General features: G+C 39.6%; 1 protein-coding gene across 1 annotated transcript in view; it reads right to left on the bottom strand.

The window, feature by feature from the left end:
• Positions 1-21,815, bottom strand: part of Gap43 (growth associated protein 43) — a 94,121-nt gene extending 72,306 nt beyond the window's left edge. The window contains exon 1 of the mRNA XM_059277636.1: positions 21,705-21,815. Within this exon, the coding sequence (XP_059133619.1) occupies positions 21,705-21,734 (30 nt within the window). The 5' untranslated portion in view covers positions 21,735-21,815. The remainder of the gene's footprint in view (positions 1-21,704) is intronic.
• Positions 21,816-24,505: the final 2,690 nt, after the last annotated feature.

Below are 24,505 nucleotides of genomic sequence, written 5' to 3'. Positions count from 1 at the left end.
GCAATGTTTTTACTATGTATAGAAAGTTCCCTGCTCTTACCAAACATATGGATTTAATTACAGAAAACAAAGATGAAACGTTTTCTTACTGCCCTATACTCCTCATCATGAAAGTGTTGAATTGGTGTATTTTAGGGTTGTATTATTTTAGAATATCTGACTTTAAGCATTGCTGTTTGAGTCTCTGACTTGAGTTTCATCAAAAGCCATTCAATGAATTTTGGCTTGGAATTGAGACAGAATTTCAAACAACTCCTGAAATGGCCTGTGCCATCCTTCTACCACGTTGTATACACATTTGTGAGCTGGTATTTTCAGCACTGGCAATTCTGAAATTGATCATCACTGAAAATCATCAAAATATTGATCAACACAGTCTATATCCTACTACATCAAATATTCACCCAAGGCTCAATTATTTATATAAAAATAAATAAGCATAAATAGTCATCTTATTAACATAAAGATTTGCTTTTGTCTTTAATAAATGATGAAGTAATATGCATATTAATTGATTTAAATATATTTATGAATTATTATCAGTAAATGTTTTATTTGTATAGTCATTTTATATAACTATATACTAGAATCATGTAAAAATTTCCTAGGTGAAAAGGATCATGAGTGGAAAAAAAACAAGAATCCCTGGTTTAATCAACAGATTTGTTTTGTTATTTTCTTGAGTGATATTCTTAGTTTGTACACATTTACTAAATATCAGCCCTGTTCCTCTCTGAGTCTATACTGTTATAACAAAATAGCAGAAGCTGGATTGCTTATAAACAACAGAATTTTGTTTCTGAGTTCTGGAGACTGAGATGTCCAGGATTACAGAGCTAACAGTTAGTGTTTGGAGAAGATTTGCATTCTGGCTCTTACACAGTGCATGATTATCACATTAAGGGTTAGAATTTCAACAGGTGAGGCTTAGGGTGTGGCATGATCATTCGTAGGACAGCATCCTCCCTCTGTGAAAACGGGAATTTTAATCTACTGTCCCCATCAAAATACGCCCTGAGGCATCTAATAGACTGATTGACCAAAGGGATTAGAGAACACAAGCTGGTGGTTAACAAGCAAAACAGGGTAAGAAGGGGGTTTTTGATGCGTTAATATGTGGTGCCTACTTACAAATGAGTCTCAACTGGGAAGTCTCTTGTATTGGGGTTCAGTCCTAACTATGTTATGTCTGTAAGAGATGGCTGCCTACTAACTTAGGGCGCTGCAAATATTTCTGAAGGTTATGTTTAATATAGAATACTGGAAGGCTTCCTTTTCCTTTGGCCACATGTAACAACCACCCCTGTCCCCCTCTACACAACAAACACATTGAAGCTTAAGTGTTACAATCTCGAGGTCTTTGTATTCTAATCTTTCACCAAATGGTACACCTTCATTAAGCCTTTATTGAATTCAAAGAATAACAGGAAGGAGAGGGAAAAGGGAGAGGGGGACAAGGAGGAAGAGAGGGAGAGGGACAGGGCAGTAGTAACTAGTTGTATAAGCAAAACAAACCTGGGAAGTGACAGCTTGGGAAGTTTCCACTATGCACACACAGTTGACACAAGCAGAGCTGCCTGCAGGAAAAATCTTTATAGGTCACAAACGTGGGACAGATTGGTGGCCCAGGCCAGACAATCTGTTTATCCAAGGCTGACTTACCCTTGGCACCAAGTTCCTGGATCCTGGCAGTGAGAGAATAACAGGGGACTCTTAGGTCATGATTTAAGAATAATCCTAGAAGAAGGCGTAATCCAATAGGCTTTTGTAGTGGTGTATTTAAAAGTTTGAAAATTAGTCTAATATTTCTTTTTACCAATTATTATTAAAATCAAACTACTGATTAATGAAAATTAGCTTTTACTGTACACTTAAGATATAAATCTCTCAAGTCTCTAAATTCCAGACTTTTCATTTTTGTGTACACCATATTTTCTGTTTTATGACTTTATAATGCCTTAAGTCTTTCTAAGGTCAGTGCTGAAAAGCTTCAAGCAATATCTTCCTGGAGATATTTATAAGCATTGTCCACATGAAGAATTTCATTTTAGCATTTCAGCTTTACTTTAAAGCTTGGATATTATTGTACAAATAAAAATAAGTGAAGTTATTTAGGCTTCATTTAATACCAGGGACACGCATTCTGAGATGCATGGAGAGGCTTTGCGAGATGTTATTTGTGGAATAAATGTATATTATAAACATATAACCTTGCATTGGTCCATCTCTGCATGAGCTCAGAAAACAGCCAGGGAGAGTGAAATGCAAGAAATAAAGACAAGAGTTTGTAACCCCAGCACTGGAATGGTAGAGGCAGGAGAATTTGTTCATTTAAGGCCCTACTGGGTTACACAGCCAATCCTATTCCAAAAAGCAAAACAACAGCCACTATTATTAATAATAATAACAATAATAATTAACTCTTTAGCACTTGCACTCATATATTGTTCTGATCCCTGTATCTAACTATTTCAATAGCATGGCTTTAGTTGGCATCCTTTATACTGGGTACTTAATAACCATTTCCTAATGAATAAACAAATGACTTGAAGATAGCATAGCTTCTAAAATCCTTTCCAACTTAGAGATCAATGGAAGTATTAAAACATTGGGATATATTTGGGATATATATATATATATATATATATATATATATATATATACTTTAAAGATATTTCTCTCTCTGGGGAAAGATGAAAGATTAAATAGCTTCTGTAGCTTCCCTGCCACAGCAAGACCATGAGATAGACTCAGACATGCTGAGCACACCATACATTCACAGAGCCATCCCCCCAACTTCCACCTCAAATGAAGGATTTGGTAGCGATCGGGCTTTGGGAAGCCCAGCGCATCAAGTGCTATGAGGTCACATTGTTACAGCCCCAGGAACTATGCCTACCACTGTTCCAGTTCTACCCTACACTCTCCCCTTCAGTTCTTCCACATCTCTCAGAGTGTTTGAAAATGTCCTGCAAGGGTCACTTGAAAAAAAGATCCCCACTCATAAGTCATGGATGTCAAAAAGTATGTGAAATTTTAGGGGCACAGCCAGTATCCCCAAGGGTTTGTCTCTTTGCTTGGAAACTTAAATCTGTTCTAGAAGATCTTTCTAGTTTTATCTTGAGTATGTTGCCATGTTCACTCTTTGAAGATTAACCCAGAATGCAAATGGGACACCGGTGAATGCTTTATCTTAGTGCTTAGGAAGCCTCCTGGTGTCAGACTCACTGCCCCAGGTTCGTTAACCTTTCTCAACCACAATCTGACCTCCTCCTACTTTTACCCATTCATCACCCTGATAGTCCTGCCCAGAGACTATCAGGTAAAAATGCAATAATCAGTCAAAGCCAGATGGTGCCAATGGCAAAAGCAAGCAGCTCCCCAGCAGTGCCTGCAATAAACAAATAAATAATACAGTCACATTTGACAATTTAATGAGTATAAATTTATCACAGCAGGAAAACCCTCCCCAAATATTTAAACAATTAAGATGTAAAAGAAGAAATAAATAGATGTTTTAGAGCAGTAAGCAGAATCAAAGTTTTCTTTCATTCCTCTTTGGAGATTCACTTGATCGTATGTCTTGTGCTGACAGCTGGACTGAAACATCTGAGATACTGTTGGTCAAGATGAAGGGACAAAAATCAGGAATGACAAGGGGAGAGGTGGAATGGATTCTCTAGTGATTGCATTTCTCAGCTGATTATTATTAGATCTCAGCAGAATTTAAATGTGTGTATTTCAGCCTTAAATACACATTTCTTAAATAACTCCGATATGTCAGGAATTGTAGTAGGTTACAGCAAATATATGTCACCAGCAGAGTCACAGAACCTGGATGCAGTTCGCATCCCACTGGGTGTGCAGATTATAATAAATTAGCACCAGGGGTTGAAACCATGGCTACAGGTAAAGATGAAAGTATGTGAACAGGAACAGGTGAGGGTTGCATGATGTGTTTTATCTTACATAAGGTAATGAGAAGTTTTTTTGAGGAGATTGAACAGCTAAGAGTTCAAGGAAGTAAGGGAGGCAATCGTGAATATATGTCATAAACAAGCCTTTCAAATAGAGGGAGCACCCAGAAGCAAAGCCCCAACACTATCAAAATCAACTAGGTAAAAAATGCTATTACTTCTGGCCTGATTTCTAGATACAATGTTGTACCTGTGAGATTATTGTGCAGACAATACAACTTGGCTTGGATTAGGATAATACTTGAGTTCATGCTATTGATGGGAAGGCCAGAGAAACAGGTTCAAAACACAGGCAGGAACCAAAATAGTCTAGGGGAACATAATGAAGGAGAGGCCGACTGGATAGGACATGGGCCCATCAGTAGCACAGCCACAAGACCTGCATGGCAAAACCACTGAGGATAACTTGTAATTTGCATTGCATGTGTGCATAATTGACTGAAGGTTCAAAGTGGGTAAAAGTGGGTGAATCTGGTCTTGCCCATGCACAGCTTCCTAGCAGTGGCTAGCCTCTGCAGCCTGAGTTGAGGAAGGCTCGGTCTTCTTTTATGTTGGCCACACCTGTATGTTTTGCTAGTTATACCTCTGATTTCCAGACTCCAACAACCAATACATTTAGTCCTAAAGAGTGTTGAAATCCCAGAACGTACACAATTCAGTAACATTAATATCTTTTTCCTTTGTTAACCAATTATGTGTCCACTGAACGCCACACAACATATACATGTACATATATACACATACATAACCCTAAATCCAGAAACTGGCCTTCTGACAATCCTTATAAAAACATACCTAGATATGTGATTCTCTTAACATGGATCTGTCAGTAGTAGCATCAACAAGAATAAGCAATAGCTAAAATTAAGTGTTTACTACATGCCAGTTAAGTTTTAAAATGTGTGTGTGTGTGTGTGTGTGTGTGTGTGTGTGTGTGTGTGTATGTGTACACTCATTTAATCATTGAAATCTTTAAGGACTGTACTATTTAAATCTTTAGACATATGAATATCATTTTGTTCACAAAATTCACCCTCTAGACCTCCAGCAATCCAACTTTACAAGAAGAAACAAGAAGAGTCTATTATTTCTATTTTAGAAAAATATCCTGGAACAATCGTGGAGATAGTACCTTAGACTAATAAAAAACAATCAGAAGATAGTATAGAACACAGGCTTTCAAGTTGACACACATATAAAATCTTTTCTTTTTTAAATGAATATTATTTCTGTATTTTATGTGCTTGGTGTAATCATGGACTCAAAGTAGGTGATTAATAAATTCATATTAAATGAATAAAATATACTTTTATGATATTTAAGGAAAATACTGTCTTCAGAAAATAAAATCTTTAAAAAAAGACTAACATGGAAACCAGAGGCAAAAAGCAAAAAGCAGCAAAATGACTTGTGGTCACCATTTGTAAAAGAACCTGTTAGTGGACCACATAAAGTTTGAGTCACAGTTTAAAAGTATGAAGATATGGGCATCCAAAGATCTGTCACATGATCTTATTCTATCTCCTCCAAAGGATTAAGACTGATACAAGATTAAAATTCCAGTTTGGCCCTCTCCAACATGAAGGACCTCGAGCATTGAACATCCCAACATCAGCTCCATGGAAGCTTGTTCATACATCAGTGTTCCAAAACCTCCATCCTCTAGGCTTCATCAGAGGGCCCCAGAAGAGATGGGATATGGTTGCTTAAATGGATTACTGGACCACCAAACTTTGCTTTATCCAAAGCAGCATATCTTAATCATATAATATGTTTGGGGTCTGAGCAATAGTTCTCCTAAGTCAAAAAGTATAGTTGGAAAAAAATAATTTAAAATAACTACTAATCCTCAGTCTCTTTTGTGTTCTATTAATTAATGGCAGTAATTACCTTTAGCTATACAGAAAATGAGGTTGCTAATCTTTAAAAGATTTAATAAAATGTTAGTAGGTGGCTTTAAGAGTAGACCTAGTGTGTGCGTGCATTATTCAGTGACCTATATAGGCTAAAGAATGGAAATTTAGAAATGGGGCTTGAGATATTTCTAAAGAAACAATAATCATATTACACATGAAAATATAAATGCTAAGGGCTGGGAAAATTAGTCAGTAAACTGTTTGCTGTGCAAGCGTGAGTACTGAGTTCAGATCCCTAGCACCCCTGTAAAAACTGGGTGTGATAATTCATGTGCTTGTAAGCCCAGTGTATGAAGAGAGACAAGAGAATTCACAGGGCTTGCTGGCCAGCCTCTTGTCAATTGGTGAGTTCTAAGTTAATGAGAAACCTACAGGACTTGTAAAGGAGAAAGAAGGGTTTTCAGTGGGACAGATAGGAGAAAGAGGTAATGGGGGTTGAAAAATGACCAGAAGTGATCCTCTACATATAGGAAACCGTTAGAGAATACAAAAACTAATCACAACTTAAAAATGAAGTGGAATGTAATCTAAAAAGACACCAGACCTTGACTACTCTCCTCCACCTTCATGTGCATACACATGCACATGCACACACAGACGTGCATGCTCTATGTATGTGTTTATAATATATGTTTTGTAGAGAAAAAGAGATAAAACAGCATCAGAAGAAATTGCAATGGAGGTCACCATAGTGTTCATTGAGCAGCAAACAGGGAGAGTGGAAGTATCTGAAGTGATTTAATAAAATGGGTGACATTTCAATAGAATGGTTGGATATAGCAGCATGCTGCACAGAGTGAAGAAAAGTATTTCAGTTCAGGAAATTTTATCAGCTTCAAGATTAAAAGGTAGTAACAGTTTATTTGTAAGAAATGAGCCTGGAAATAATTGTCATTCCCTAATTTGATCTCTAGCTTTCTTGTATCCACACAGACCTGCTGAAACACTACTGGGATCCTGGAGAACCCCCTTCTTAGTTCCATAGAGTTCAGCGTAAGTGTGATTTAACTGAAATAACTGATTTGTTGGCCATTCCTGGGGCATCACATAACTATTGGTATAACTAACTGAGCATCTACTATGACCTGACCCTGTGGTATGCCAATCAAGGCAAACATCATTTGAGAAGTTCAATTTGGTGTAGCTTTATATTCCATTAAAAGGTTATGCTGTGAAAGTTACCTAAAGGTATGATCTGTGAAGACTGGAAGTGGAGGCATGTAGGTTCGATCAATGGGATGGAAAAAAATAAGCCTTTGTTCTGTAAGCAGCTCTTTGTGGTTTTATCCCTGACTGGTTTGTTTCACTTTTTACCATACCTCACACACACAAAAAAAATTCGTCCAATGCTGAAGGCCTCGCTAATCTACTTTCTCAGTAACCCAAACTACTCAAGCCTCTTCTTGGCTTCCCACACAATTACCAAAATAAAAATGCACAACTGAGAATGGTGAGTCATAGACGTTTAGGCTTAAGTCGGCTTTCCATTGCTTTTCCTGTAATCATTTGCTCTCTGAACAGGAAAATGATATTCTTTTGGTTCTTGCCAAATTTGACTTTCATGTGCAATATATTCCAAAAGTTGTTGGTTTGGAGCTTTCTAATTTTATAGTTATTGGTTTAAATTTTCCACTATTTTTTCCTGGGGGGATAATTCTTAACAAGTATTAGTTTCTTGTGCAGACAAAAATACAAAAGAAGAAGATTTGTTCTCTATGTCAGCTAGCTTTTTAGTTAAAAAAAATGACCTAGTTTCTGAATGTTCATGAGCCATTCATCCCCCTTTGTGATTCACAGAACTGATTTTTACAAAGAAAAGGAAATACTCCTCCTCATCAGAATTCCATGAAGAAGCTTGGTCCCACTTCCCCGAAATCTTATCGCTGTGTGTAAGAGATATTGAATGTTGAAGTCATCACCTTTTAGCCATTAATGTGTCCAACCTTACCCATCTCCAGTGAAATTTATTAGTATCTTCATTTGTGTTAATGAGTTTGGGAATGAGTACAGCAGTATCAGAGAGATGCCTCCACAGTAGATGAAGGCCAGGAAAAACAACAGTAACTAAGCATTGTTGTACATAATTATTCTAAGGAGAAATTAAAGACTGGAGTCAAGAAAATGCATGTGTGTGTGTGTGTGTGTGTGTGTGTGTGTGTGTGTGTGTAGGTCATATAATAAACAGAAAGTTGAACCAGTAATCTTGTAGCAGCAATACCAAACCTAACAGTTTTAGATGCCTTATGAATGGGCGGAATGTTCCGGACTTGATTTAGGAGACATAATTATTGACTGAGAAAACAAAGCTGTACATTTAAAGTAACTATGCATCTGTAGCAAGATAATGGTTGATAGTGTCAGTATTACTGTATTTCTGATCACAATAAAGAATCTCTCTACAAAATGGTGACTGTTATTTGCTGAAGCAGCCAGCTGGCACTACTTGGGTGAAATCCAGGACTGTGTGGTCCTAGCTCTGTGTGAGATATCTATTAGGTGCCCTATTATGAACTGTGCCAGAATTGGGCAGTGCCTATGATTGATCAGTGGGAGTTTGGCAACCTTTGTCTTACTTAGTCCTAACCAAATTTTGCCACCGCATAGTACTCATTAAACATGAATGTTGGTTCATTTGTATGGGCTGTTTACTCAACTCCTATTTATTGGCAGCCAGCCTACCAGTCATTGAACTAAAGCTATACATGGCCAGCAAATGAAGCACAACTCCTGCCTAAAGGAACTCCTAGTTCAGAAAGACATAGTGGTGAGTATGCATAGAATAAAGTGGGTTGGATGTTACAGTAGCATACAGGAAACAGAGAGAGGACAATCACACTTGAGTAGCCAGAACTGTGTTATGCAGGTAAAGAGTGGAAGGAGGGTTCTAATCAGAAAAAAAAAAATAGTGTTTAGGAATGAAGAAGGAAATGGTGAAATTATGTAGGTCATTCTTTGAGACCACAGAATTGCATTGAAGTCTGAGATGAAAATTGGATGGCTTGGAAGTTTGAAGAGATAAGTTAACAAATTGCTTCTGATTCAGATTATGAGCAATCTTAAAAACAGAAGAAATGTGGAGTGTCATAAGTAACTCAGATATTGTTTAGATGAAAATAACCCTTTCAGTAAAGAGTGGAAAGAGAATTCTTGGCCCGGGGAACAACGCATGCAAACAACTTGGAGAGAAGCCACACTTGACGTGTTCTACAAACTAAAAGGAAGTCTGAAGATTCAGTGACCAACAGGAAAATGAATCTGAGAAGTCAGAGAAGAGACGGCCTGGATTTGGAGCAGTTCAAAGGCCTCAGTAATTGTGAGTTCGGTTTTGATTGTAAGTAGAGAGGAAACCAACCTCTCAGAGACAGACACACATTTTGAGAGGCACTTTTAAAGAGACAAGTCTGGCTTCTGAAAAGTTGGTTTTTGATGTACGAGCGTAGAAAGGGGGAAGCAAAAGGCAGCCTGTGTTTCTGGTTTCTACCATAGATATTGCATTAAAGATGACCAGAAAGAATGGCAGACAGGAGGAAGACAGTTTGGGGGGTAGGAAATGGAGTAAAGGAGAGCAGAATAGTTTTTTTTTTTTTGTTTATTTGTTCCTGTTTTCATGGAAACTGGGGGTAATTCACAAGCATCTAATGATGAAAGTAAGATAAAAGGGGAGACTCAAGTGTCCACTTTATGAATTATATGACTAGATGAGAAAGAGACTTAATTAAGAGATCAAGCCTTATTCCAAGAAACAATTATATGCAAACTTTAAGAAAGTAAGTTTGGCTAGAGAGAGCCTGGAATTCTCCAGGCTGAGACTCACTAACCCACATGCGCAGAGCAGCCATGGATGAGATCGTTTATGTGCTCTGCATTAAGTCATAATAATGACAAAAGCCTTAGTAACACCAAGTTTTTAGCAAAAAAAAGAAGAGGAGGAGGAGGAAGAGGAGGAAGAGATAGAGAAAGAGGAAGAAGAAGAAGAAGAAGAAGAAGAAGAAGGAGAAGAAGAAGGAGAAGCCGCCACTACCAATGTGAAGTTAGATAGGAAATATGCAAACAAAAACAACAGAGGAAAATTCCACCAGAAATGTATGTTATGGAAGCCAAGAAAAAAAATAGGTTCTAGAAGGGAGGCATTGTTCACAATGTTGAATATCCTAAAGAGGTCAAGCAAGATAGTCTTATTTCTCTTCCTGGGGCTCTACTGGAACTCCTGTTGTCTTCTACAATATCTTCAAGTCTAACTCAGAGTTCATCACAGAGTATATATAAATCAATATTTCAAGAAATGTTTCTTGAGTCAAATGTTGAACTGGATATCTTAACTTCAAAGAGTTTGTGAACCAGTTGTGAGAATCATGTACAAATAAACACATGTGGTGATTATGCAAGGCTCTGCTTGAGGGATGGCAAGAGTGATTTCACACACACACAGCAGGAGAGCTGAGGAGGGAGGTGGTCATGGAGAACCAGGAGAGTAGGGAAAGCCACTGCAAGTGAGGAAACTCTCTGTTCAGAGTAGGAGGGTTGGGAGAGACTAACCTATGGGGGAAAGGCTTTCTGAAGCCTTGATAGTGACAATGAGAAGAAGCAAAGGACAACTGTTACCTAAGTTTATAGTAAGTGCCGTGAGACAGGGTGTCCGAGAAAAGGTTACCTTTTTTTTTAACAGAAGATATATTCTATAATTTCAGAAGCCTTGGAATCAACTTTGTTCAAATTTTTCATTTTCCTTGAAAGGAGATAATAACTCATATAGACTAAATTTGTTTAAATTCACAAGCCAGGTTAATGAAAGCCTCAGTAGAAGAGACGAGAAAACTACTGGATAGATATCAAATTCTGAGGAACAATGAAAAAAAATGACATATAATTAAATTGTAATTAACTCTCTAAACAAAAGAAAACCATTGGAATTCTGGGAGAAAGGTAAATTAAATGTAAAATTAAGTAGCAGCCAGTAAGCACATGGTGTAATGAAAACAAGGAGTCTTGGTGACTGTTAATTTTATCACTTGTTTCTTGCTTGAACCACATAACACAAAAAGTACTTTCTTCTCTCTGAGGATGGTATGTAACTGTCACTCATCTTAATGCACTGAGAAGAGGCTAATTCATTATAGATTGTTGTGGGCATAAGGGCCTTGGAAATCTATGACCTGGCCCTCTTCTGGACACTCACCTAGAGAGATTTTCAGATTAGATGAACAGATATGAGAGACACTAGAAATAGCATTCAGCAAAGGAGGTTGTGGCTTCTTAACATAAGAACAAGCAGTTATTTCTATGTTAAGACCTGGGAACCCAGGAATGTGCTGGTAGATTTAAAAATATATATCACCAATAATAGAAATGTCAGAGACTTCATGTGGGAAAAATATAATGTTGACTGGCATATGCTGAGATGAAGACAAATAAAAGGAAAAACATTTTTAATATCTGAAAAGCTCACATGAAAGAAAGTTTTTTTTTTACTGGCTCACCTTTTTCATATATATTTTATATATGTGATATATATGATATCACATATATATATATGCAAGATGAGTAAAACCTTAGTTCCTAGGCTAGTTATGCTAAGATGTTCTTAAAGTCACTTTTAGAAGCAGCCTATATGTGAGTTTGCTCAACTTTTGAAGTTCACGCCACTTATTTTTGTCTTTGCCTCATCTAGCTCTCTTATGTAGTCATTAATGGGAAGATATTAGGGTTTTTCCAATTTCCATTTAAAAACAACATTTTGAATAGTTATTGGAACAGGAATTACAAATAATGGATGTGAGGCTAATTACCAACATTCTACATTTAGAGCAAGCTAGTGCATATGGAGACAACAGCTCAGTATTTTAGAAAGTGCCAATTTGCTAAAAATAGATAAATATGGTGATGATTGCTGGAATTAATTCAAGAACATTCAAGACGAGATGACTAATATCAAGGAGTAGCGCTTCTCTGGTATAAATTGAGAAGATCTGTTTTATACCCATTATTGCCCAGTCTTTGGGCAGAAACTGATTCTATAAACTGAACAAGAAGCCTGAGAACAAAGCTATGTCATGTCCAGTTAGCAAGAATGTATAGCAACCAGGGTTCCTCTTAGAACCGAGGTACCTGTCAGGTGGAGGCTTCTAGAGGCAGTGGAAATCCAGTGGTTGTCATTTATAGGGATAGACATTGGCTCTGACTTCATCGGGTGTATAAAATCAGTAATCTGTGAGATAACTGCTTCCTTTTAGAACTCTGCTAATACTAAATGTATTGTGGTGGTGCGAATGAGAAATGTTTCCCGTAGATTCATGTATTTAACACTTGGTCCCTAATCAGTGTTGTTTGAGGACATTGTGGAATCTTTAAGAAGTGGGCCTTGCTGGAGGAAGTCCATCACAGGGAGTTTCAGGGTTGATAGTCCTCCCCACTTCTCTCTTTGCTTCTTGTGTGTGGATGCAAATGTGAGCAGCTAGCCTTCTGTTCCTGTCACCAGGCTTTCCCTGACTGACATCATGCCTTCCCTTTTATCCCTAAGTTGCTTTTTGGCAGGGGACTGCATCACAGCAGCAGAGATGGAGCTAGTATGAATACGTGAAGCAAAAAAAAAAAACCAAAAAACTGAAAAACAACCCAAAGAAAAATGTAGTGACCCAGCACAGTTGAGGCAAATTCTTCCAGACTGGGTTAGCTGCCCCATGACAGGTATGTGGAAATACATGCAGGGTCTCTGTCTCAGCATTGACTCTTCTTAGATTTACAGATGTGGGCTTCCAGAAACTATGTGACTTAGGTTTTCTTACAATCAGAGAGAACTGTCCAAATGGCAGTAGTTGATCCAAGCAAGACCATTAAAGTACTTTTTCTCTGTCTGTCTGTCTGTCTATCTGTCTCTGTCTCTCTCTTCCTCCCTCTCCTTCTCTTCCTTTCTCTCTCCCCTTTCCTCCTTTCTCTCCCCCTCCCTCCCTTTCTCTTTCCTCCCCTCTCCCCTTGCTATTCCTTCTTTAATTTCTTTTCTCTCTATCCTTTATAAAAAGGAAGAGAAGCTGGGGTGTTAGGAACTGGACTGTTTTGATGAAACCCCCAATGGTGAGCTCTCATGAGTGAGTTTCTGCTGTTAAGGTTTCCACATCTGTCCTTGTTGCTTTAGGCTTGGATTTTTTTTTTTAAACTCATAGGATCTCTAGTTCCCTTCCAATGGATTATTTTCATGTACACTTAGAGTCAAATTTTGATACTTATACCTGATCAAGAAACTCATAAATAACAGTAGAGACTAGAGAGAGATTAAAGATGATATTGATCATTAGCAAACTATAAATATAATTATTATTTTTTTCTTCTAACCAGCAGTCTATTCCTAGGTATCAGTAGCACACTTTCTATTACAAGCTTTTATGGGATCCTTTATGTAAAACTAGCTTTTGTAAAATGTATGATGCTGGTTTTCCTATGTTAGATGTTTGGCTTCTAGGAAAGACAGAATTTTTGCACTAACATGATCTGATTGTTGTATTTTTAAATAATTCCAAATACTTTCTATGCATATAAAACTCATTTTCTTGTGGGGTGGGTACTGCAGAATTCCTTTGCTTTGTGTGAAATTTTTGTTATGTTAAAAAGGTAACTTATCCCAGTTCTAACCCAAGGGAACTGCGATGTCCTTTGTAGAGATCTGGGGGACTTAGGAGATTACTTACGACATTTAGAGTTGAGTTTTAAAAGATTCAAGATTCCATGCACTCCTGATTGAGGTTTATCAGTGGTACACTGAGGAGCCCTGAAACTGCTATGGAGACGGTACCAGATAATAATCCGCTGGGCTTCCAAACAGGCTGTAGCTCTGTTTTCAGGCTCCAGAGTGGCCCTACCTTCCCTTGACTTTCTTCTGCCTGACTGGGCCCTCATGTGATAGATGTGAGCACAGCATGCATGATAGCCATCAGAAGCCAGTTTGGAGGTGAAGTGTGGCGTGAGGATGTAGAGGCAAGCAGCAGACTTAGCAAACAGAGATGAAATTGGAATGCTAAGGCAAAAAAAAAAAAAAAAAAAAAAAAAAGATATACAGGAAAACACTGGATATTTCTCATATTCCTGACATGTTGGAGCTAAGGACAATTTAAGTGTGTGCTTATCTGAGTTCTGTCACTCAAGTTTTCAAAGGACATGATAAAGATATGCTATGCTCTCATCCATCAGTGTGGCTAACATTACTTAGTAGAGAATAGGAGGGGGATATGGAGAATACATATTTCAATGCAGACAGCAATGGTACTTCTTGTTTGTGTAGCACCATGAACACTTTAAGGATAATCAAAAAGGCATTGTGTACAAAATATTTTTTTTTTATTTTTCATCATTTTATTTGAGCCTCATACCAACCTAGTAAAGAAAGTGAGTCAGGAGTTGGAGGCTTTTTATTATGCCCATAATACAGATGAGTAAACTGAGACTCAGAGAAATTCAGTTACTTACCTAAGATCACAGGACAAGCAATTGGCAGAGCCAGGTCTAGAACCCAGGGGAGGGATTTATTCCACTACAAAGACATGGAACAGGACATTAAATAAACAACATCTAAGAAAGCAAGATCTGTAAATAATTAAGGATTGGAAATGTGGAAATTCACAGTCCCAAACTGAACCCCAAATGGCTGTAAGTATGCCACTCTAAGCAAATAAGTCAGAGAATTGTAACTTCCACCACAGTCATCCTGTTGGAAAGACAAATAGCACTGAGTGGAACCCCCGGTCGGTTCTGAATAGGTACACAAGGACGGTCTTGGTTTCAAAACATCTCTTCTCGGGTTCCATCATGATGAGTCTTGCATTCCCTCAAGTAAATATGTATTGAGAGTCCACTCCATGCTAGGTATACCTTAAAGTGTCTGATTTGCCTAAAACACGTATTGGAAAGTTGGACAAGATACACCTTTTCTTAACATCCTCTTCCCATAGCTTCAAACTCCAAATACTAGTTGAAACTGGTGTACTAACCTGAAAAACTTCACTTGCATTGGACGGGAGGAGAAAAGGATAAGAAAACCCCAAGCCAGAGATGCATACAGCATTAAGTAGGATATAGGACAAGGACATTAGGTTTGAGAAATACCATCTAACTTTGGCAGTGAAACACAAGCTTCACCTACAAATATTTTTATCTTGCTTCTTTTCTCAAAGTTAGTGGGAATACAGCACTTGAAGTCATGGAAATACGTGGTTGCAATCTCCTCCATACTGGACACCTAGGCTCACATCAAGACCCCAAACCATGAAGTCTATTCAAAACTGGCAAAGATTCAAATGATCTGATTCATGTATGTTCAACACAAGTTTAAGAGATTACTTGTTATTCACCCTTCCTTCACCTCCACACAAGATGTATGTTGATAGATATTATTATTCAGATACCTCAGGGAAAAAGAAAAAGTTCAAGTGTAAGTAAAATTAATTAAAGAAAAAGTTCAAATGTAAATAAAATTAATTATTGATCATATACTCTTCAACACAGGTTAACACTACATGCCAAGTAAATAAATCAGCTGTGAGCAGCAAAAGATGGACATGAAGTCTTTAAGTGATAGTTGTAGGAAAAAGCAAGGATCATGAGTACGCCAGGCTCCCAGGAAAGGCCACATGGAGCTGCAAGAATTTAGTAGCCAAATCTAGACTGGGATTCTTGACCTCTGAGGATGGGACTGGTGTGCTGTTTGCTAGAGGTGGTGGATATAGAAAGGAAGTCTCCAGATAGTTCCAGCTATGTTTGGAGAAATGCAGTGTACAAAATGGGCTAATTCTGTGCCTGCTCTCATGAAAAATTGACAGTTGCCACATCTATAAGTTTTTAACAATAGTCAATGAGGATGAATTAATTCCACTTTAAAATTTCATACCAATAGCTTCTTTAAAATTTACTAGTGATTCTATCCATTTAAATATGCCACAAGTGTGATAAGACTGAACATTTGATTCCATATGTGTTTAGCCAAGCAGATCATTCATAATTCAAAGTATTCACCTATCAACCATACAATATGATAATCAGTAAGAAGAGAGGATACAATTTTACCATTTTTTACAAGAAGTTCATAGTATACAACAGTAGAGTATTGGAGATACTCTAGTAATGGAGATAGTTCAAAATGCAATATGGTTATAACAATAGTAGAAGAAACCTCATTGATGAAAGAATGAGTTTAAAGAGCTACTACGTCTTGTGAGGGAAATGGAAATTTTCCAGGCTAAATAAAATGTGTAAAGTGAGCAAAAGACTGAGGCATGAGAAGGAGGAAGTATTTAAAGGTGGCCCCATAAAGACAGGCAACACTAGATCATGCCATGCATCCTGAAGGGTTGTTTAATGGTTTGTAGACATCAGGGAGACATTGTAGAACTTTAATGAGGAAAACAGTGTGACCAGACTTACATCAGGTAAAGAGAGTTTCTCTGTTTCAAGGAGAGAGAAAAGAGAAAGCAAAGCATGTGGAATGAGAGTTCATCTGTTGCCTTTGGCCAGATGAAAGGTAATGAAAAGACTGGGCCAGGTTATTTATACCAACAGGTAAGTGGTAAAAAGCAAAGAATGTGTTCACAATCTTTTCAGCTACAGTCAAAAGATGCTGTAACTGAATGTGGGAGTTGAAATGAAGGGCCACATTTGGGACACATCCTTGATTTCTGGAACTCTGGAGCTGGATGGATAGTGCTAGAGCAATGGAATAGGAAGTCCAAGGGTGGTCCAAAACAGAGGACACCCGACTGAATTCTGCATTGGATACATTTATCTGGTATTAATGAATGGTATGACAGCAAAAAAAAAAGAACCAAGATTACATATAGGAAGTCATTGGCCTTGGGTGGTGGAGGAGAGCTTTAAAAAGTCCTGCTTGAGGAGAAAGGGGATTGGGAGAACTATCAAGGAAGGACAATGAGAAGACAGAGCAATGGAAAATAAGCAAGATGTAGACTAATGATTCACCTGAAATGGTAGCCTGTGTCTGTGGAATCAGGGGAACAGAGGTCTCTTTAAACCAGGTATGACTCACCTGCAATGGTACCCTGTGCCAGTGGAATCATGGGAAAAGAGGTCTCTTTAAACCGAGCAGAGTAGTGAAGACGAGTGACAGAGAAGAGCATGAGCATGGAATGCCATTGGAAACTTTGTTCTAAAAGGAGAGTGAGTTGGAGTGCTGTAGAGATGGGGTTGCAGAGTCAGGAGACTCTAGAACGGAGGACACAAGGCACCTCCAGTGACCACAAGGAAAGCAGCTAATGCAACACAAACTGAGGAAATCTCAAGGGAATGGAGCAGGAGTGAGTGGGATCTGGAGAAAACACAGAAGAGAGATCAAGAATCCAGACAGGGCACTCAGTGTGACCAAAAGTAACGTCTCTAATGAAAAAGACAAAATAATGTTCTGACAGTTGTGGGGGTGGAGTGGGGAGGGAAATGGCTGCCCTGTCCAGAATAGAGAAAATTCTTATAAAACCCTTTAAGGTAAATGGGGTGGGGCTGTTCAGTTCTTTGATTGGATGGCTTATTCTTCCATCCCCACGACATGAAGAAACACAACCTATGATGTGATCCGTTCAAAGTCACTGAGTGTACAAATGGTAGAAACTAGGGACTCACAGCACAGTGTTCTCCAGAGACTTCTATAATGATTTCAAATCAGTGGCACGGAGACAGACTGTCTACACTTCGAAATTCAAGGGACAATACACTGGTGTCATCACCCACTCTTTTTTACAAGTGCTACTCTCTTAGAATTAACAGAGAAGTGAAGGAGTTAAATGCTGTACTTTCTCTTGATGAACTTTGAGAGGCTTCTATTGAGAGGCATTTCTTAAGCTATTCATAGAGAAAGATTTTAGACATGTCTTAAAGTCAGTATGACCAGTGTCGGGCAGAGGTGGGGTGGAGTGGGAATACAATGAGTTAACACATAGCTCCATTATTGCCTGAAAGCCCCCACCCCTTCCCTGTGGGACCAAGTAAAACTCTGAAGTCTATGGATTAATTCTGCCCCAGGCATGTCACTAGTAATTTCTCTATGACAGAAGCAGAAGACCCTGGGCCACCCTTCCTTTTGGTGAGCAGGAGCTCTGCCCTTTACATTGCCACATCAAAGGAGGTTGCTGCAGTTTCACCAGCTCAGCAAGAAGAAAAATTAACCCTGTATTTTCTTACTCCAGTTGCCTCAGCATAGCTCACAGGAGTAGAGTGAGCAGATACCAGGTTGACGTTCAGAGGACTCTCTTAGCATGAAGGGTCAGGAATCACTGTGCATGTGCCATAGTATAACTTTAATAATCAGAAGTGAACACATTTCTAAATTTGCCACAAACTGTGGAAGGTTCTCTGCGAGTTCAGATGACTTGGAAAGGGTGGGGTGAAGAAATCCTTTTAAATAATATCTTCTGTTTAATTTTGGAAATATGTGGAAGATATCATGATTTTTTTTTAAAAAAAATGAACAGCTTCAATTATATTAAGTAGAAGGCCTCTATTGAATCAATTGACTAAATCCCTGGATGACACTGGGTGTGGCTCAGAGAGACTGAGCAGGAATCCAATTTCTTACTCGAAAGAATGTTCCCCCACCCAGCAGCAGAACTGTACCCTTCCACACCTCCTGATGTTCTTAGGGGGAGGGAACAGCAAGGCTGGAATTCTAAAGCATGGATCAGTCTTTTAAAGATAAGACTTATTTGTCATACTGGAGGAAAGGCATAGGCTAGCAGGGTAAAGATTGGGGGCCCTGGTCTGCTTGCTTGCAGAGTAATTTTTACACTTCAGCTACAAAATAAAGTCATAATTTTTAAACAAAGGAAACATCTCATAGTTTTCTTGCTCTGTAGACTATGACACCTTGCAAGTTTTTAATCATCTGCAATGTGCATGGTAATTGAGCTATTTAAAGTAAGCCCCAAGATATTTGAAAATCATGAGCCAATAAAATCTCCAGGATTCTTTTATTTTAATCCTCCTTTGCCTACTCCCTTGTAGTCCTCTCTCTCTCTCTCTCTCTCTCTCTCTCTCTCTCTCTCTCTCTCTCTCTCTCTCTCATTCTTTTTTTTCTTCTTTAATAATCTATTGTGGTAAGTAATGGCTAATAGAGATCACTTACGTGTTCTCCTCACCCACTGACAATGTATCATAACTTAGAAATATCTAAGGCTGCTTGCTTGTGCTGCTCAAGTGGAAGAGGAAGGAAGTGCAAGCCCTCCAGTCCCCCTCCCACATTGCTACTGGATTTCATGGGTGTGGCAGAGTTAGACCTTTGCAGGTTTGTACCCTCGTTTTAGTCCCTGCTAAGAACTAGGATGATAAACACCTTCCAGAAGAAGAAATGAAACCCTTAGATTCTTCCTGGAATGAGAGAGCATCATTTCCACCCACAAGAGGAAAACCTGCGTGAGACTTAAGTATCCATACTATAGAAATGTCAGTCAGTGTAATATGAGCCCACACCCTGAAGACACCATTTCCTTCTGTCTGGTTTAATGATATCTTAAATACTAACTTATGCAAATGAGACATAACACTATTACATAGGGCACATAACCATTTCATGCCCAGGAACCTATTTATAAAATGTGTGGGCAAAAATGACCGTTTCTATACATTCCATTTCCCCCTTTGCAATGGTGATACTATAACACAGGCAGGCATGTGGAATCCATACAGAGCACATGCACGGTGGTTGCATGGGAAGTATGCGTGTGCTATACACATTTACATGCAAATTCCTACAAGTCCCTAAACACACAATTTCATCTTCATCACTTTGCACATCAGAGTGAGTGCTCCAGGCTGTCAGTGAGATGGAGCCAGTGAAAGCAGCTGTCCTCAATTGGGGAGGGAATTCCTTCAGCCCCAATTCCCTGTCTAAAAACCATGCTTGGTTCCCTGAAGGAGATGTGTGGATACTCCCATACTCCCACGCATAAAAATAGGGTGGGAACAAGCTGTCAGCCAGCACACCTTTCCCCCCAAAATTCAAGCCTTTAAAATGAATAGAACTGGTTTTCTTAAGGCTCTACCTTCCTAAATTTTATTTCACCAGCTGGCCAGTTAGCCAGTGTAGTCATCATAAAGCCTTTTTTTTTTTTTTTTTTTTTTTGAGGGTGTGTTTAACCCTGGCACCTGTATCTGTTGCATTTATATATTAAAATGAAGGAAGACATGGGACTAAATGTTTTACAAATGTTCCCATGGAAGTAGCAGTTTCTGCAACCAAGAGCAGCTGGAGGAATACAGTCAGCAGCACCCCTGGCCCCGCCTTGATAGACTTTTCTCCATGCATCCCTTTACAACCAAATATCTACATTTGTTTTATTTGTTATTTGGGGCTTGCTTCTCCTCTAACTAGTTGGACATATTCTGCTTATACCTCTTTTCCTCTACCATCTTCATCCCTACTCCCCACCCCCCCTTCCAGGGCGCTGGCTACGTGTGGCCAGGCTGAATGGCTGTTTCCTCTGCACTCTCCTCCACCCCCTTTGGATTCACAGAGTGTTTAACACATTGCCCAGTTTCTAATACCTGCACAAGAATAATACCAAATCCTCCACTCTTGTACCCCACCCCTAAGGCAAGCAGTTTGTGGAGGGGTTCTTCATCCACTACTGCCATCCCACCCCACCCCACCATGGGCACACAAGCACACAGGCACTCAGACCCCACACCCATTTTTTTTTTCTTAACCCTCTCCAAAAATCACTCAAACGTGCTTGTAGGGATGTTCGAAGGCTGCGTTTGGTGAGTGTTGCTGCGCTGTGGGTTACTGCGGAATACCATGCCTCTTGCTTCCCTCCACCCTCACCCCAATTAAGTTTCAAAAACGTCTTTCAAGAAATAAGTGAGCAATTTGAAATGAAAGGGGGGGGGGATCTAGGCATTGGGGGAGGGGAGCTTAGGATTCTAGCTTGTCCTGGAGGCGTCCCTCATCCTGATGAACATGAGTCACCATGCCTATCCTCCGGGATATTAACACACCTCTGGTCACTGCGAATGTAAGGAAAGACTCCCAGGAAGGGGGAAGAAGAAAAGCCCCGGTTTCCAACAGGTAATACCGGCTTGCCTTTCCCATCCCATCTAAGCTCAAAGCTCGTAGGGGCGTGGTCCACCCTCTTCCCGGACCAGCTGGCGCACAATCCGCCTCTGATCTTAGGAAGGGGATTTTCCCCCTCTGCATAGCCGGCTCTCCCCCAACCCCCGTTGTCTTAAGGCTCTCTTTAAAAATAAAAATCTCCCAAATTAGTTTCATTCATTCATTCACTAAATAAATAAAATCTCCACATGTTTTTCCACATCTACCTGCTCCCCTTTAAAGCTCCTGCGAGCTCGAAATCAGGTATCTTCCGCAGCACATGTGAGAAAAACTGAACCTCAGAGCAGGCAATATTCAACTGTGATTATAATTCTCTCAAACCACGCTTTTCAGAAATAGTATAAAGGGTCGCTTTCTTATCTTGTACATAGAGCCCACATTGTCCCCACACCCCTTTCTACATCCACACCCTCAAAACCAGAGACCTAGCGGCTATGCACTTACTAATAGGCGAGAGGGAATCGTATTTCCAGCCAAGCCGGCATATTTCTCTACCCTCACCCTAATTAGTATCAGCATTCCAAAACCAGAGCATGAAAGACAGAAAAGAATAAAGCTGGGATGCAACCATCAGTTACCATATGCTAAGAAGACCAGAGCACCACACCAGGGCAGAAGCAGTTTTTAAAAATATTTTTTCCCTGCCTTTTACAAGGAAATACTGTGCTCTGGTAATTTCACAACAGCAAGAAGTAGAAAAAAAATCTATAACTCTACCTGTTTGGTTCTTCTCATACAGCACAGCATGGTGGTATCTTCCCCTGCCTTCTTCCTGCCTTCTCTCCTTTCCTCCTCTCTTCCTTATTCCCCCCCTCTCCACCTCTTTTCTGCTCGCTTGCTCACTCGCTCTCTCGCGCTAGCGCGCTCTCTCCCTCCCTCCCTCCCTCCCTCTCTCTCTCTCCCTCTCTCTCCCTCGCACACACCAGGGCAGTTAGCAGCAACTGTAAGGTCCACAGCTATTGCTCACCGCACATGCTCTGCTCTGCTCTCTCTCTCTCTCTCTCTCTCTCTCTCTCTCTCTCTCTCTCTCTCTCTCTCTCTCCCTTCCGTCCCTCCCTCCTCTTTCCTCTCCCCTCTTCTCTCTCTTCTCTTTCCTCCACTCCCCACCCAATCTATCTTTTTCTTCCTTCTCTCTGGGTCCCTTTCTCAGAAATGTTCACTAGCTTCCCGTGACTAATCACTTCCCGTAGCCCCTACCCCCATTCTAGACAGTCGCCCCCTCCCAGTCCCCTGCCAACCTCATGAATATTTAAACACCTCCAATCTGGACCCAATTACCCACCGACTCTCGCACTACATTGGGAGAGCTATGGGGTGGGGGCAGAGAAGGATATTCCAGACAGTTGGAGAGATGGATGGAACATGTTTTAGGGAAATGGGGCCTGAGGAATGCTTGTGTCTCTTTCCTAACTCTCCTCTTTCCCAGTACCACAAGAGCAAACATTCCAGGAGGAGCTAGAGATACATAAGTTATAGATGCCATTTAGGTTTTATGTGCAGTTGGTAATCGTGGAGGTTCAGTTTCCTCAAAAATACTGTTTTTATTTATGTAACCTAAATGCATACATATAATAAGCTTAGACATGCACAAACATATGTCATCTATGCTTCAATACACAATCTGCACACACACACACACACACACACACACACACAGCACTTAAGCATTCTAAGCATTTGAATGTGGAAATAACTATTGTCTAGGAATTAGCATCCGTATCCAAAATCACATAGTGGGTGATTTTATGCACACAAGCTTATTTGACAATAAGCCGTTCCTTCTAATTTTACCGGAAAAGCTGAGTATATGTGAATGACAGGTTTGTGTAACATTGACAGTGATGTTTTACAATTTGAGCACAATGGATAGGAGTAAGTCCTGTCTTGAGGAAAGAAGCATAGGTGAAGTCTGCATCAGTTCCTTCTGGTGCCTTCCTTAATTTGGGGGTGTGGGGGGGATATGTAACTTGCAAGCTTGTAGTATGCAAATTGTAGAGATTTAGTATCGTATGGATTGAAGAGCCCTTTACATCTGTAAAATGGGACTAATAATGTCAGTCTTGCCAACATGGTATAGGATGAGATGCAATGCACACAAGGAACACGGAAGCCACTCTCAGGGAATAGTAGTTTCACAGACGACAACTTTTCTGAAATGTTGATGACATGTCTAAGAGACTACTTCAAAGAACTTCCCAAATTATTCCTTGTTGTTCATTAGTGATGACAAGCACCTCTAATTAAAGAGCTCCTATTGTTCCGTGTCCCTTCTAGACATAAACTTGTTCAACAGAGCAGCCAGACAGCCTATCACTTATGTTTCAGTACTGCTGAGTGCCATAGATACTTAGTACACCAAAGGACACGCCCCTTAAGATGGACCATCTCAGAAAGATGACCAGAGGTGATGATGATATCGACGATGATGGTTAGAAATTATCCCCTAGGGGTTCTCTCTGAGAACGACCTGCTTTAGACCCAAGCCCCTTGGTCTGTTCCCCGCTCAGTTTGTTTCTCAGTTTTCATATTTTATGACTTTCTCTTAAAAAGGAGACACATTCTGGTTTTAATATTCTTTGAACTTTGTGGTAATCCCTGTCAGAGCTGAGTCTTCAAAAGCAGCTTGCATGGATGTAAGTGATAGAAGAAGGTGGAGAATGTGAGAAATGGCTTCTAATGCAGGCATTAAAGTTTTAGGTTAGGATCACCCTTCCAGTGGTGGAAAGCACCCGAGGAAGGAAGCAGAGCCAGTGGGGCTGGGAGCAGAGGAGAAGAAACAGGTTTTCAACCATTAAAACAAGTTTATTACTCAAGTGATAAGATCATTTTCTTTCTCTTTTCATATACTTCATCACCTCAGCCCTCCCTTTATGTTTCCTTTCCTATAGAAACAATGAGGCATCATGCCATCATAACAAGGGAGATTCAAAATCAGACATGGGTATGGCTGAACTTTGTAAATGAGTATGTTACACCAAAATTGTGCCATTAGCTTCCCCATCAGCTTCTATGACTTATTTTGTCTGATTTTCAGGGGCATGGAGACAGCTTGGATCTCATTTTGATGGGATTCAAAGACTGAGAGAAATTAAGATCTTTGACTAGCTCACCCAGCTAATAGGAGATAACCTAGACTCCAAACCCTTTTCAACAACTTAGCTACATCATCACACAATGGGCATGTGCATCGTTGCTTCTGGTTCTTAGTGGTTAACCTATGTAGATTCTGTGTTGAAATGAGCATTAGTCAAGGTCCACCTATTAAGTCCAACCCTTATTCAAAAGCCACGAAGAACAAACTGATATTTTCACCCAGATAGCCGTTGGTACATTTTTAACCAAATGACATGTCTTTAATCACCCTCTTGCTTCAGTGTGCAGAATCCTCACTGTTTTGAATGCCTTTCTCTGGACAGGAATGCTACATATTGCCAAGGAGCCTCTAAAAGTTACTTCCCCAAAAGGGAACTCGCGATTGGAAGCTGAGTTTGAAAACTATGGAACCAATTCCAAGATGT

Source organism: Peromyscus eremicus, chromosome 12, assembly GCF_949786415.1.
Source record: "Peromyscus eremicus chromosome 12, PerEre_H2_v1, whole genome shotgun sequence".
In the NCBI taxonomy this organism is placed as follows: Eukaryota; Metazoa; Chordata; class Mammalia; order Rodentia; family Cricetidae; genus Peromyscus; species Peromyscus eremicus.
Note: the sequence above shows the minus strand (reverse complement) of the source record. Positions and strands in the feature narration are given on the sequence as shown.